The 15,727-nt window shown below is 46.9% G+C and overlaps 1 protein-coding gene across 3 annotated transcripts in view; it reads right to left on the minus strand.

Annotated features, from left to right (window-relative positions):
• Nucleotides 1-4,723: 4,723 nt before the first annotated feature.
• The window catches only part of LOC111141386 (protein-L-isoaspartate (D-aspartate) O-methyltransferase domain containing 2), a 22,703-nt gene continuing 11,699 nt past the window's right edge, over nt 4,724-15,727 (minus strand). The window contains exons 5-7 of one of the 3 annotated variants that reach the window (XM_022493890.1): nt 10,486-10,609; nt 7,262-7,637; nt 4,724-5,760 (exon numbers count right to left, since the gene is read on the minus strand). In XM_022493890.1, coding sequence (XP_022349598.1) covers nt 5,715-5,760; nt 7,262-7,637; nt 10,486-10,609 — 546 coding nt within the window. In that variant the 3' untranslated portion in view covers nt 4,724-5,714. Of the gene's footprint in view, nt 7,638-10,485; nt 10,610-15,727 lie in introns of all 3 variants that reach the window. The other 2 variants (XM_022493892.1, XM_022493891.1) reach the window with 2 other exon arrangements.

Here is a 15,727-nt window from a genome sequence, read left to right on the forward strand (position 1 = left end):
ACAGCGTGGACGCGGCCCCGCGTCCTCCACAGCTGGCCCTGAAGAGGCAGGGGCAGGCGGAAAGGAAGGGGCTGACGGAGCCCGCCTCCCTTGGGTCGGGAAACCCCTGCGGGCGGTGGAGGAAAGTGTAGAACTCACGCGGCTTCTCCAGTCAGACTGAATCCATTCACTTTGGGAAATTCAAACCGAAATGGAGCCCAATATCCCCCGACTTCTCCAGAAATACTTAAGAACAGCTCATGGGAAACAGCCTGCCACACAATGCAATGCAATGAAATCGAAGCCCGAATGTTACAGCTGACTCCAAAATTCACTAAAAAATTGCAGATAAATTTAAAGTGCAAAACTACTGAAATATCAAAAAGAAAACATAAAATCTACATGACCTTGCGTGTGGTGATGAGTTTTGACACACAACACCAAAACCGATTCCCAAAAGAAAAATACTGGTAGCACGACCTTTATCAAATGTAAAGTGCTCTGTGAAGCACCGTGCTCAGAGAATCAGAAGACAAACCCGCAGCCTGAAGAAAAAATGTGCAAAACATGCGTCTGGTAATGGATCTGGATCCAAAGTATACAAAGAACTCTCAGAAAACTCTCAGAACTCAATGATCCGAAAACATACAATCTCAGTGAAAACGGGTAAAAATCTAGACAGACACCTGGCCAGAGAAGAGGGTGCAGGATGTCAGCAGCTCTCCTTCGCTGGGGGGACGCAGGTACAGGCACTTGGGAAGTGAGACTCAGTCGTGGGAAATCTCACGAAAACGGAGTCTGGGAGAGTTCCATCGGGGAGGTTCTCACGTACCAAGTCTACCCCAATCGCAGGCCCAACAGGAAGATGTAGACCTCGCCCAGTCTGTGCCGTGTTCTTACCCCAGAAGGAAGAAGAACGGCTCCCTCCTCCCAGGCAACAGCTCAGCCAGTGAGAAGCCACTACACCTGAGCCCCCCCGTTACTCCAGTGGACTTCCGGTTAGGACAGCCCCTCCTAACGTCTGCTTTCCTCTGTAAAAGAGCACGATCTTCTGCTTTGCTCCGTGTACTTGTCTATGGTTTCACCTAAGCTTGCTTGTCCTGGATTGAAATTCTCAACTATTCCCAAATAAATCCATTCTTGCTGGTAAAATAACTGGCAATTCCATTTTTAAGGGTTAGCAAAGGCAATTTGAATTTTTTCCCCCAAAGCTAAACAAGTCTCACTTAGGATCCAACCATCATCACACTTCAGCTATTTAGGTAACTGCTTTGGAAAACTGTTTCCAAACAAAAACTCACATTCAGCTATGCACAGCAGCTCTATTCCTAATGGCTGAAATTTTAAAGAAATCAGGATGTCCTTCAGCAGATGAGTCCGTAATCAAACTGTGGCATGTCCACGAGACGAAAGCAGAACACTCCCCCTCACGATATGCCTCTTTAGCACAAGGGTTAGGTGGGTCTGGTTAATTTTACACAGCAGCAGACAGGAGCGCCCAAGGGACTCAGTCGGTGGAGCGGCTGCCTTCTGCTCAGGTCATGATTCCGGGGTTCTGGGATGGAGCCCCGCAACACATAGAGCTCCTTGCCCAGCGGGCAGCCTGCTTCTCTCTCTGCCTGCCCGCCCTGTGCTTGTGCTCTCGCACTCTCCACTCTCTGACAAAGAAGTAAATCACCTTTAAAAAAAAAAAAAAAAAAAGGAGGGGCACCTGGGTGGCTCAGATGGTTAGGCATCTGCCTTCTGCTCAGGTCTTGATCTCCAGGTCCTGGGATCAAGCCCCATGTCAGGCTCCCAGGTCAGCAAGGAGCCTGCTTCTCCTTCTCCCTCTGCCTGCTGCTCCCCCTGCTTGTGCTCTGTCTCTCTCTCAAATGAATAAATTTAAAAATCTTTAAAAAAAAAAAAAAAAAGAAATGGCAAAAGAGACTCTCTAAAAACCAAGGAGAAGCTTTCTATAGCGAGCAGAATTTAGTTATAAAGGAAATCCCCACCTGTAAGGATACCCCCGTCTCTGCACCAGAAATGGAAGGGTGACCCAATCTCAAGAAACTCCTATCAGTGGAGAAGGCCTGAACGTAACCCTGCACAGCATGCAACCTTACTCTTATGTGCTGTCCTTGGTCTGATAACCTCCCTTGACTGACCTTCTCACCACCCAAAATCTTTGTCTTTAGCTGAAGATGGTATTTAAAGTGATTACTTGGGCCATTTCGGGGAGCTAGTCAGTTTTCCCGAGTATCTCCCACGTACACAAGATGTGTACACGTTATTAAACTTCTGTTTTCTCCTGTTCATCTTTTACTGCTAGAAGTGGTCTCAGCCAAGAACCTAGAAGAATAAAGGAAAAATTATTTTTAGTCACCTATACATGCACTACTATTCAGCAGTAGAAAGGAATGAACCATCGACCCCTAAAAGACATGGATGAACCTTGCACGCATTTTGCCAAGTGAAAGAATCAGTCTGAAAAGACTACACACTGCATGGCCCCATTTATAGGACATTCTAGAAAAGGCAAAACTACAGAGGTGACAAATGGATCATGGTTAGGGTTTGAGGTTCTCCATGCGATACTCCAGTGATGAACACCCACCACCATGCATTTGTCACAACTCACAGGTTCTTTATAGCCTAAGAGCACATCATAATTATTCAAACTGAATTATTTAGAGTGTGGAATGTCACAGGATAGAATACAGAATATGACTGATAATCTAACCATATTAGAAATGTATGGAGAAACTCACTGTAGCTGGTGGGGCACAAGGTGCTGACCTAAGCAGCTCCGGAAACAGAAGGTGTAGACTGAAGTCACATAAACAGTGGACCCTGTTTTATAAAGTCCCTTCCCATGATGGCGGTAGCCAACGATGCTGAAGCGCTTACATCTGTGCTACAGAATGGAGCAAGTGACAAATGATAAGAGCCCACTCCGTCATTGCAAGAGTGCTAGCCACGTCACCGCTGAGCAAAGGGAGATTACAGTATTTGGGTTAGAGACACCTGTATAAACTCTTCAGCTTAATATGCATACAGACAGTTCCACATAAAAACTTTTTTTTTTAAGATTTTATTCATTCATTTGACAGAGAGAGAGACCACAAGTAGGCAGAGAGACAGGCAGAGAGAGAGGGAAGCAGGCTCCCCGCTGAGCAGAGAGCCCGATGTGGGACTCGATCCCAGAACCCTGAGATCATGACCTGAGCCCAAGGCAGAGGCCCAACCCACTGAGCCACCCAGGCGCCCATAAAAACTCTTAATGTAAAGGTAAAATGCCAGCTATGTTAGCAGTAAAGTGAGTTTATTTGAGAATAGCAGAATTGCAGTCTGGGACGAGTGAGCTGTGGTGAACCACAGGAACATTCGCAGAGACTAAGTGAAAGTCAGCTTTTACTAGGTTTCAGGAGGACGCTGGGGAGGGCTGTGCTAAGCTAAAGTTCATTGGGGATATCAACGGAAGCCATCTCCTGGCTTTGTCCTCAGTGCCCCCAAGCTGCAGCCCAGAAGCCGCGGGTGTATCTTCAAGCCACTCACGTCCTCATCGAGGTGTGGGGCTGACTCCAAGGCCAGGATGCGCATGCTCTCCCTCAGGGTAGGGGGCCCCCTGCTGCCCACAAGGCTGCAGCACAGAACACATCCCACTCACAGTTTAGACCCTCGGGGAACACCCAATGAATCCCTGGAATGCAGGTTCTGATTCTTCAGTGCCATAATTAGCAAGTTCCAATTGAAATAGAGCCCATCATTCCGGTACTTTGGGAAAATATAGGGATTTATTAAAAAGTAAAGGTTAATACAAAAAAGGTCCAGTGCTATGGTCTGAATGTCTGTTTTCCCCCCAAGTTCACATGTTCGAATCCCAATGCCAGACGTGATGATGCTGGAACAGGGTGCCTTTGGGAGCTGATTAGGCGGTAAGGGTGGAGTCCTCACAAAGGGGACTACTTCCCCCATAGACACCCTAAGCTATTCCCTACCTATGAACACATGAGGAGCACGCCACGACGAAGAGGGCCCTCGGCCGATCATGTCAGCACCCTCAGCTCAGACTTCCAGCCTCAGCAATTATGAGAAATGTATTTCTGCTCACAAGCCACCCAAAATGCAGCAGTTTTGCCTTAGCAGTCCGGATGGGCTGCAACCATCAGCAACCAGTCTGACCCCAAACACTATCCCTAACTTTGTCCCTCAATCCTGGGCCCTTACTTCTGATCTCTGGCCCTCACCCTGACCCTGGGCCTAGGCCCCAATCCTAAAGCATGGCCCTGGCACCTGGTCCCTGACTGCCTGAACCCAATCTGAAACCTAACTCTCATCCCTTGCTGCCACGAAAGACGTTACCGTTGCCCAATTATCTTTTAGTATTTTCACGAAACGGAAAAATTGTGCCCAAAAACTAACGACAGACACGTATTCTTTCCTGGAGCCTGAGCTACCACTTCTCTGTTTTGCCAAACCAAGTGTGTTTAGCTAAAAATAGTGCCAACTGGGTGATGCAATTGGTTAAGCACCCGACTCTGGGTTTTGGCTGGGGTTGTGATCTTGTGGTTGTGGAATCGAGCCCTGCATGAGGCTCCGTGCTCAGCGCACAGTCTGAGGGGCTCTCTCCCTCTCCATCTGCCTTTCCCCCGACCTGTGCACATGCCCGAGCTCTAATACATAAATCTTTAAAAAAATAACGATGTCTTCCTGAAGTGTATTAGCATGGTACAGAATGAGGTAATAACACAGTGAGAGAAAACACTTGCTTGTAATAAAGAAAAAGTTTATTTTTGAAGATTTTTGGAAAATATGTACTCAAGAATTTCAATCCCACGTAGGAAACACAAGCCATGCCAAGAGGCCCAAGTGCCGTAACTATATTTACTGACATCCTCTGTGTTCACCCAATGTATATCCACTCACTAAAATTGCTGTTAGTAGTTTCTGGCATCGATTCCCTGAAAGGTCCAGACTTGCGGAAGCGCCGTTACACACACAGTTGGTGTCTACATTACGTACTCGGTATTAGTACATTTGCGATTTCCTGTGCACATGTCTATGGCTTTCCTACTTTCAAGACGAAAATCACATACAGAAATACACATTCCTCAAAACACACAAGTCAAGTTGTCTAGAATGCGGGCTACAGTACAGAGGCTACAGGTAACGCACAATCCATCTGTCGGGAAGCAGACAGTAGGAGTGCGTCGTCGTGGGCTCTGGTGAGGAACACTTTAGCCCAGGAAAACCCATTTACAATTCTTCTCTAGGTGTGTAAGATAAACACCAAACTATCTCACATATATTATATCTACATATACTTTTAACCAAATTCTGGTTTAAACATCACAAACTGACAACATGTAAACACAAACACAAATGTTAAGAAAGGTTTGACATATGTAGGGAAAAACATGTCTTATGCATTATGAAGTTTTTACAGTCCAGCATAAAGGAAAATGTGGTTTAAAAAAAAATAAAATCACATACAATTAAAAACCTTAGTCAAGCCACCTAGTGTAACAGATTTCACAAATACCGTGTATTTGACATTATGCTTCAAATGTCCGTGCTTGCAGAGACTGCTACGTATCAATTAGAATGATGTCAGCAGAGATGTGCACGCTAGGAAGTGACCGCAAGTGAACGTAAACCACGCGCCTCTGAGACGAGGATGCTTGACCTTCAGTTAAATGCCAGGTTAAAAACAACTATGAAGTAACTGTCTTTTACAAAGGGTTACATTTTCAAATCTAGGGCAACAGACATGTATCCCCAGCTACGCATGCACACAGTATCCTGTGAAAAAAATGATACAGTTACCTAGAAAAGTTTAAAAAAAAAAAAAAAAAAGAAGAAGAAAAAGAAGAAGAAATTAAATAAAGAAACAAACTACCAGAACTCAGTTCAGCTGGTGAAACCACAAAGAGGTTTCTGACACCCAAGAAGCTCAGGGATAAAACTAGTCATTAACTCCAGACGACACATCCAACATCAGCACTCTTGAGTTCGGGTTTCTTGCTAACATTTTAGGCCATTCTTTTTTTTTCAGAACAAAAATAAGTTTGAAAAGAACAGATGCTTTGGAATGACCAATAACTTGAAAGCATTCTACCATCTGACAGATGGCCTTCTCTTCTAGACGCAGAACTTGGTAACGACAGAAAGCGCTCAACCCAAAGGGCCCGGAGAAGGTAGACTTCACAAGTCACTGGTGCTCAGACCATTCCTTTAATGCAATGGAGCTACTAAAATACACGTATTTGTTATTAAGAAAAATTAGAAAACTAACACGTCTTTTCCCCCAGAGTTATAAAAGACAAAACCTATATGATTACAGAAAAATAGCCAACTGATGTTAAAAAAAAAAAAAAAAAAGGCAGAGGCGATCGGTAACACTGTCCCCACTGCACTTCCTGCAGCTTAAACACGTCCCCCCGTTTTGAGGACTGAGCACGTCCATGCCTTAGACACCCACTAGCGTACGCAAGGTTGGGTCAACGGTCATCCCTACCCTTGGGGTAAAAGTAACGGAGGTCATCATACACAATACTTGCTTCATTCTTGAGTATTCCCTAAGGGATTATCTGACACTCATTCTTCTGAAGGTAAGAAAAAGTGTCAGGAAAACATTCCGAATCACTTTGCGATTCCAGACAGACATCTAGCGGTTTGATACTTTTATTCTTCCTCCCCCATGACAATTTCCCTCCTTTAAAATTACAATCGACAACTCACATAAGATTTAATCACATTTATTTAAAATAAGGGAGAGTTTTTCGATAATGGTCCCCCTCCAGGAAACTGAAAAGGTTAGTGGAGATCAGCGCCAGTGCTCAAGAGGCTGGTACCACAAAGTTCTAACTTGGACACAGGTGCCTCACAACTGGGAAAGAGGTCACACACTTACAAACTTGTGCTTTCTTTCACACATTTTAGGAGCAACGCGGGTTAATTTCAACTTCCCTGCTTCACGGGCAATGCCGACATGTGTGTCTCGGGGGGTCTCTGCGCGCAGATGTCAGAGTCTCACCGGAGCAGAAAGCAAACACCCGTCTCCAGGAGATTCTCTCCCCTTTGAGAAAACATTCCCCTATGCACTTTGCTTGTCAAAAGACTACGTTTACGGAAATGATAGCGACGATGGAATTCTAGAGGAAACCCAAGAACAGACTGAACACAGAAACGTGCAGAGGACCGCACTCTCCTTCCCCACGGCGCAGGCCGGCGACCCCGCGAGGGCCCGGGTGGGGGTGGGAGGGCGGCCTCGGGCTGCACCTCCTCCGGTGCCCAGACTTACTTCTCCCGGTAATAGAGCAGGTAGTACTTCAGGGGGTCTGGCAGAGGGAGGCTCAGGACCTTCTCGCGCAGGAAGTTCACGGGCGGGGCCGGCTTCGCCTCCAGCGGGGCTCTGTCCTCCTCCCGACGCGGCTCCTCTTCCAAGTCCTCACAGCTGTTGTCGTCGGAGGGGCTGGAGATCCGACTGGCAAACACCTCCTTGTCCAAAAAGACGATCGTCTCCATGCGACGGCGCCGCACTCGGCGTCGCTTGGCCCGGGGAGTGCCCTTCAGTCCGTGGCCGCTGCCGCTCGCGGTCTCCTGACGGATGACCTTTTTAATGGCGCCGCGGATGGCGATTCGAGCCAGGTCCTGGAGGCTCCGCACGGCCAGCGGCGCTGCGGGCAAAGAAGGAGACGCGTCAGCCGGGGCTGCGAGGGACCCAGACAGCACAGAGCCCCAACTCTGGAAAACCGTCCCCTCGCGGTCATCCACGCCCGCTGCCGCTCATGCCGCCCCTGACGCGCACGCACGTGGCCCTTCTCAATCGGTATTTCCAAGCGCGCCGCCCCGAACTCCTGTACGTGAAGGAAGCAAGGTCGTCTGTGTCATCGGTCAGAGGCAGAAGAAAACCCTGGGTGCGTGACTGTTTACTGTACTCATTCCTGGCTTCTTTCTCATCCAGTGGAACACAGTGAATGTGGGGCTCCAGAATTCCTTTATCTATCTTTACATTTTCACGGTACTTTACAAATTGAGGGTCTGTTCCTTTTTTAATAGAGAAAAGCAAATCTAAGTAGGTACAGAAACGCCAGCGCACCCCGAGGAGACACAGAATGAGGTAATCGAAGTCCAGCTCCGGGTAATGCAGGCGGCACGCATATGGCTACAGGAGAGCTTTTCTCTCAAAGGGGGAGGGATTAAGGGTTGTGCGTTTAAATACAGTACACTGAAAGCCACCACCACTTCTCTCCCTCCAGGGCCTCTTTTTTTTACGATTTTATTTATTTATTTGACAGAGAAAGAGATCACAGCAGGGGAGCGAGCGAGGAAGATGCGGGGTTCCAGCACCTAAATTCTTCCCCAAAAGGTGACGATCTACAATACAGGGAAGGTTCTTAGGTTGTCTGTAGTATTTATCACCCAAATCAGAGCGGCCTGCGCAGAATCCCGTGAATGCCCGTTCCACGGGACCCCGGGGAAGCCCCTAGCCCCAGGCTCTCAGCACCTTCTTCCCTGTGTCCACACCAGGCCTCCTCTCCCGCTCAACAGTCTCCTCCCTGTTGTCCAGGATGGGCTCCAGCATGGGCCCTGCTACGCAACATGTTTGCCGGGAGTGCTCCCCACACACGTAATCATGACTTTCTGCTCAATACACCCACCTTGCCTTGCTCTCCCTTCAGTCTGCTGAATGGACTCCTTCTCTGGCTCACCCCCAGGTCCTGCCTGAAGGCAACCAACTTAGCCCAAGTCTCTCCTGCCAGCCCCTTCTCCACCACGGCCAGCAGTGTTCCCTCAGGGGCTGATTTCTACCATTTCCCCCACTCTATGTGCCTATCAATCCCTGCTATGCTAACATCCATGCTATGGTTCAAGGAACAAAGACTGGGCAGTGGCTCCCAGGGCTCTGCTCCACTCCTGACCGGGGTCCCGAGCACCCCCCCAGACCCACATCCACAAGAGATGCTGGACACCTCAAGGCCCACGTCTTTCCTCAGAAACACCCTATGTACCTGCCCCCGAATCCCTTCAGCTTCAGAGGCCACCATCTCCATGGAAACACCTTCGCTACTTTAGAAAACTCTGGCCCAGGAAGACAAAGTTGCAAATAACTGTTCATTCTGGAGCCCGAAACATCACCGGGCTATTTATCAGCCAGCGTTCGCTCCAAAGCTCAAGCTCTGGTCTCAAAACCAGCCTCTTGGGGTGCGCTCCATGCTGTCGCAGTTCTTACCCAGACCCGGTCAAGCCCTCATGCTACAAAATTTGTCTTCAACCAAACCCCCGAGAAGCCTCGCAGACGCATCGACGACACCTCACCTTCCGACACTCGGGCAGCACTGCGGAAGGTCGTGCCCTAGCTGCCTGTGAGTAACGCCAGCATCTCCGGGGGAGATTCCCAGGGCGCACACACATGACAAACTCAGCCTTCGCCGGGCCACCAGGGTCGTCGAGAAGACAGAAGCACCCCATCTTTTAGTTCACACACACGGTGGCTCCCACGGCCTCCAGGACAAGTCTAACTCACGCAGTGGACTAGTTTCTCCCACTCGGACCATGCCGAGGGGCCTGCATGTAGAAAGTCCCCATCAGCCTCTGCTCATGCTTTTTCTCCCTTTCTCCTCTCCTCAGAAAATTCACTTTCACCCAAAATGTCCCATCCTCTGTCAAACCCTCCCCGGCCCCTCTCAGCCCCTCTCTGTATTGTACTGCTGCTCATTACATTTCAAGGACCATGTCTGTGGCAGGTGACCTCCACTTAGCAGAGACCAAGGCAGTGCATGACTATCTGATAAATGATTCCTCACAAATTTAAGAAAAAAAAATTTCTGGAAGGAATTTGCTAACATGTATCATCTTTGGATTTGAGATTACGGTTATTTTTTCCCCTTTTTTTGTGCATTTTCCAAATTTTCTAAATGATCAGAATGCAGAATCCATGCTGAATGGTTTTATTTTAAATAAAATCACTAGGATTCTCATTGCTGTGTAAATTTCTGTTTAAATTATAAAACAGTATATGGATAATGCTGGCCCTGATGTCAGCGCTTTCTGATTCCACATCCTGAGGGAGTTGAAGACAGAGGGCTAGCCAAATCAATCTCCATGGCAAGCCTCCCACCACCAGACCGCCTGAAGCGTGTGCCCACGAGGCAGCCCCGAGGAGGGAGGGGTCCCGTGACTCTGCAAGAGCCCCTGGCCCAGCGGTGCTGGCAACACGCTGTCTCTGTGAGACTTCGCCACAGAGCAGAACTAACTCCTTCTCAAGAGAGCCTCCCGCCTTCAATGGCGTGGCCAGCAAGAATTCCCGGAGGTTTAAAAGAAGGCAAAAACCACCTAAAATGGGCTGAAAACAGATTATTACTTTTCTTAATGTCTAAAAATCATTTGTAACATTTTAAGGTTTCAGTGGGTAGAAAAATGTTCCTAAATATTAAAAGGCTCCTTACAATTCGTCTCTCTCTTCAAATTCTAATGAGATTTTTTTTAAAGATCCAAAAGATAAGCAAGGGTTTTTGTACTTACGTAACTGGACAAGTCTTGATTTTCCAGACTCCGAATGACAGGGCTGGACCAGAGGAGCAAAAGAAACTGCCAGAATCTTTTTGGTCTCCCAAGCAGAAGGGCCAGTTCGCGTTATCTTAGTCAACTGCCCCAAAGAGAAAACGAGAATATTCACAAGATGTGGCTACTGTCGGTTTATATTTAATCATTCCTCCACATAAACTAAAAAAAAAAAAAAAAAAAAAACACAGAAATACTAATAAATAACCTGAGCACAGAGGCCCCTAACATGATGTGACATGAAGTACCCAGGAAGTATTAATATTGTCGCAAGGGTGTTTTGCCTGGGTATGTTCAAAGCCTCTAGACCTAATTCCTGTTTACGAGAAATACGTGTGTTAGAGAAAAGAAGTCAAAGAATACCAAGAAGAATCCATCAGACGAGACCACTTCCCTGGGCTCCCCACAAGAGCCAGGGCTGAGGGTGGACGCTTAGTAAGGGGCAGGCAGGAGGCATGGACATTCTCAAGTCTGAGTCATTAAAGACATTCACGACCACCTGCAATGATGCTTCAATCTAGCCGGGACCCCAGGCTGTTTTTTCCGGAGGACAGAAACCATGAAGAACTTGTGACCGTGACCTTCTTGTGTGACCGTGACCACACGCCAAAGAGCAGCTAGTGCTGCAGGCTGCTCAGGGCCACCTCTGTCCGAGCTTCTTCTCGCTCCAGCACTGAGTTTCTGAGTGACGTCACCGCCACGACACACAGACCTGCAGAAGAGCCTGATTAGACAACACAGCCCTCCTGTGTGTTCTGTGTGATGGTGCCCATTTCTGAAAGGCCTATTCAGGTCACAGTGCTATTTTCTGCTCAGCTCTGACATGCTGAGATTATATACTCTCTTCTCTAAAAATATCCAAGCCAGCAAATCCTCTTAAAAACTAAGATTCTATATTATGAACCTTGGAAGTGAAAGCATTAAGTAGCCACGTACTAGGTAAACATCAATAAGTCACTCACACTCTTATGTACGAGCAAAAACTTCTTTTTTAAAAACATTTTCTTAAAGGAGAAGTTCTAGTTATAATGAACATCAAAGATCTAAATACAATCGATAAATAATGTGTGAACCATTCAGGAAAACTATAAATCCATATTCCATGGTCCAGACACAGAGACGGATACTGAAAATCCGCTACAATCCTCAAATCAGTATACAGATAACACAATCCCAATAAAAGGACTGACGTATTTTTCTGATACAACAAAGATTACTAAAGTAATTTTAAATAAAGGGGAGCCTGGGGGGCTCAGCCGGTTAAGCAGCCGACTCTTGATTTCAGCTCAGGTTGTGGGATCGAGAGCCTGGGTCGGGTGTGCTCAGCAGAGTCTGCTCCAGCAGCCTCCCCCTCTCAGTCCCTCCTCCCACGCCCCCCCATTACCCCCCCCCCCCCTGCACAAGCACTCTCTCTCTCTTAATATTTTTAAGAAATAATAGCAATTTAAATAAAGATGTATTTTGGGGCCCCTGGGTGGCTCAGTGGGTTAAAGCCTCTGCCTTCGGCTCAGGTCATGATCCCAGGGTCCTGGGATCGAGCCCCGCATCGGGCTCTCTGCTCAGCAGGGAGCCTGCTTCCCCCTCTCTCTCTGCCTGCTGCTCTGCCTACTTGGGATCTCTGTCTGTCAAATAAATAAATAAAATCTTTATAAATAAAAAATATTTAAAACAATATTCTGAGAAAGAAGAGCACAACTGGGGACACACCACCCCGCTATCCGCAACAATGACAGCAATAAGCCGGTGGGAGTCCGCAAGGGGCTGGGAGGCTCCTCTCCTGAAAGGCAGCCGGCCGAAGTTAAAATACGGAGTCTCGGATCCAACACTTCTGCTTTTGAGGCTACACCCGCAAGTATAGTGTATAATCTTCATGTAGACGAAGATCAAGGCAGAGACTACGCACAGATGCGCCCGCACACCCTCTGCACAGCAGCAGCACTTGCAGACAGCAAAAGGGTGGAAAGAACCCAAGTGCCCATTAGAAAAACACATTTTCATATACCAGGAAAGAATATTTTTAAATAAACAACATAGGGACAGAAAATAATTTCCACTTACACCAAATACCAAACCCATAAAATGAACAATAAGCCACGTATAAAACCTAAAACCATCCACTCCTACTTCTTATGTCTGGATGAATATACGGAATGGAAAAAATGTGCCTATCTTCACTGAAGTCAAGTCATGGAAAAAGTACGTCTGCTTGTATATTTTTTGAGTACACAGATATACTAAGAACAAACAAAGTGGTTACCTACAGGTGAAGTGGAGAGGACATACATGGAAAAAAAATTCTGTGAGTATTCATTATTTAGATCTTGAAACCCCATAAATATTTTACAAAGTTATAAACCATAAAATGCAATCCCTAAAAACAAACAAATGAGCTCTAAGTCGGGCTAGCAGCACAACCACACAGGGAAGCGTTATCTCCAGGGACTTTGAAACACATTTGTTTGTATATCCGCAGGAGAAGGGCAAACTCAGCCGTCAGAGAGCCTCCAGCATGGGACACAGCACCGCGCAGAAGTCAGGAAAACCCTCTGGTCCTGACTTTGAGCAGGAAGCACCAGTATAAACCCATGGTGTGTTCTGGTGTCCAAAAGCCAAACCAACAGAAACATAAGTATGTATGGAGGGAAGGGGACTTCTTGGCTCCAGAATACCACTGAAGAAAACCAACCCGGTATCAACGATTCCAACAAAGGCCCTACCTGTGTTCTCTAAACACCTATTCCCAATGAACTTAAAATTAACAGAGATCCTCAGAAACAGTTAAATCCAACTTTGTGGTAAAAAATACACAAAATGAGTGTGGAGTATCTTTTCTTACCAGAAAGTAACAAAACCATCAAAGACTACTGAGGGTGTATCAGAGCCCAAGAGCCAACCTGGAGAGGTACCTATTGGCCAAGACGGGACATTTTAAGTTTCAATAAGAATCATACGATGATTAAAATTTTAAGTACATCTATATTCATGAATTCACACCGCCGTTAGAAACCAAATAAAATCTTACTAGTCACCACTTTCAACAAATGCTAGAGAACCAGATTACGGAGGAAACTGATAGACATAGCTTAAGAACCAGAATTTATCCAGCTTCTCCTTATAACGTGTACCTAGGGTAACCAAGTAACTGGTAGGAGTGTTTCTCTTCGTGTAAGTATTCCAGGTACTATAAAGTCGCAAGATACGAAATCAATGTGCCAAATCCACTGCATTTCTATACGCTAATGATGCAGCAGAAAGAGAAATTAAGAAAACAATCCCATTTATAACTGCTCCAAAAATAATGAAATATCTAGAAATAAACTTAAAAAAGAGTTGAAACATCTCTACTCTGAAATTTATAAAACACTGATTAAAGAAACTGAGGATGACACAAAGACACAAAACGGACTAAGGACCTGAATGTGACACCTAAATGCATAAAAGTCCGAGAAGAGTGCATAGGCAGTAATGTCTCCGACATTGGTCATAGTGACATTTTTCTAGATGGGTCCCTTCAGGCAAGGGAGACAAAAGCAAAAATAAACTGCTGGGATTACATCAAAACAGAAAGCTTCTGCACAGCAAAGGAGACAACCGGCAAACTAAAAGAATGGGAGAAAATATTTGCAGTGCCTCATACCACAGAAGGTTAGTATCTAAATTACATAAAGAACTTACACAACTCAACACCCAAAACCCAAATAATCCAATTTAAAAGTGGGCAGAAGACACGAACAGATACTTCTCCGAAGAAGACATACAAATGGCTACAGACATGGGAAGACGCTCCACGTCACTCATCATCAGGGAAAGCAGCTCACAAGCAGGATGAGGGGCGCCTGGGGGGCTCAGCTGGTTGGGCACCCAACTCTTGGTCTCCGCTCAGGTCACAGTCTCGGGATCGTGAGATCGAGCCCCGCATCAGGCTCCACACCCAGCACAGAGTCTGCGTGAGATTCTCTCTTCCTCTCCTCTGTCCCTCCTACTCATGCTCTCTTCTAAAATAAATAAATAAATAAATCTTAAAAAAAAAAAAAAAAACATGCCACAGTGAGACACCACCTCACCCCTGTCAGAAAGGTGAGAATCAACACAGGAAACAAGCGTGGGTGAGGACACAAGAAAAAAGAACCCTCCTTCTCCACTGGTGGGATGCAAACTGGTGCAGCCGCTCTGGAGAACAGTACGGCGGCTCCTCAGAAAGTTCAAAACAGAGCCGCCCTACAACCCAGCACTGCACTACTATTTCCCCAAAGAATATGAAAACCCTAATTCAAAGGGACATCGCACCCTCATGTTTACTGCAGCACAATCCACAATGGCCCAGGTATGGAAGCAGCCCAGGTGTCCGCGGACAGGCGAACAAAGATATGGCATAGACACACACAATGGACTATTACTTGGCATAAAGAAGAATGAAATCTGGCCATTTCCCATGACACGACTGGAGCCAGAGCACATTATGCTAAGCAGAATAAGCCAGAGAAAGACCAATACCACAGAACTTCATTCATACGTGGGATTTAGGAAACATAGTAACTGACCAAAGGGAAAAAAGAGACAAACCAAAAAACACTCCTAAGGAACAAACAGGATCACCAGAGAGGATAGGGGACACAGGGGAAGGGGACAAAGAGTGTACATGCGGTGCTGAGCACTGGGCGGTGCACCACACATCGGCCGCTAGCGGAACACCACATGCTAACTACACTGGAATCAAAGAGAAGACAAGGGTTAAAAGTACCAGCTGAAGAGATGTGACGGGATCAGCATGCACTGTCCCTCAGCCCCTACGGAGATAATGGGTCCAGGCCATAGCCTCACTGCCCACGTTGGAGAACGAGACAGCAGGCGTGCTGGGCCTGCCCATGGGCGTGCTCTGTAACGCCGGTAAGGGCTCTCGCACCCTCAACTGGAAACTAAGCAAGTCTTTGGGTCCAACTAACAACTTATAATGAAATGAGGAGCAGAAAGAATATGTTAAACATCACCCCAGAGATAGGTAGTCTCCAAATCTAGACTACAGGAAACTCTGTAAGACAAATCACTTGATTTCTTCAACAAGTATATTACAAGGAAAAAGGAGCCGGGGGGGGGGGGGGGGGGGGGGGGGGTGGGAAAAAAATTACCGTGGGCGGTCTGGGCGGGGGGGCGGGGTGGGGGGGGGGGGGGGGGGGGGGGACATTGGTGCGGGGGCGTGGGTGAG

The sequence above is a fragment of the Enhydra lutris genome, unplaced genomic scaffold, assembly GCF_002288905.1.
Source record: "Enhydra lutris kenyoni isolate GAN:26980312 unplaced genomic scaffold, ASM228890v2 scaffoldscaffold6, whole genome shotgun sequence".
Lineage (NCBI taxonomy): Eukaryota > Metazoa > Chordata > Mammalia > Carnivora > Mustelidae > Enhydra > Enhydra lutris.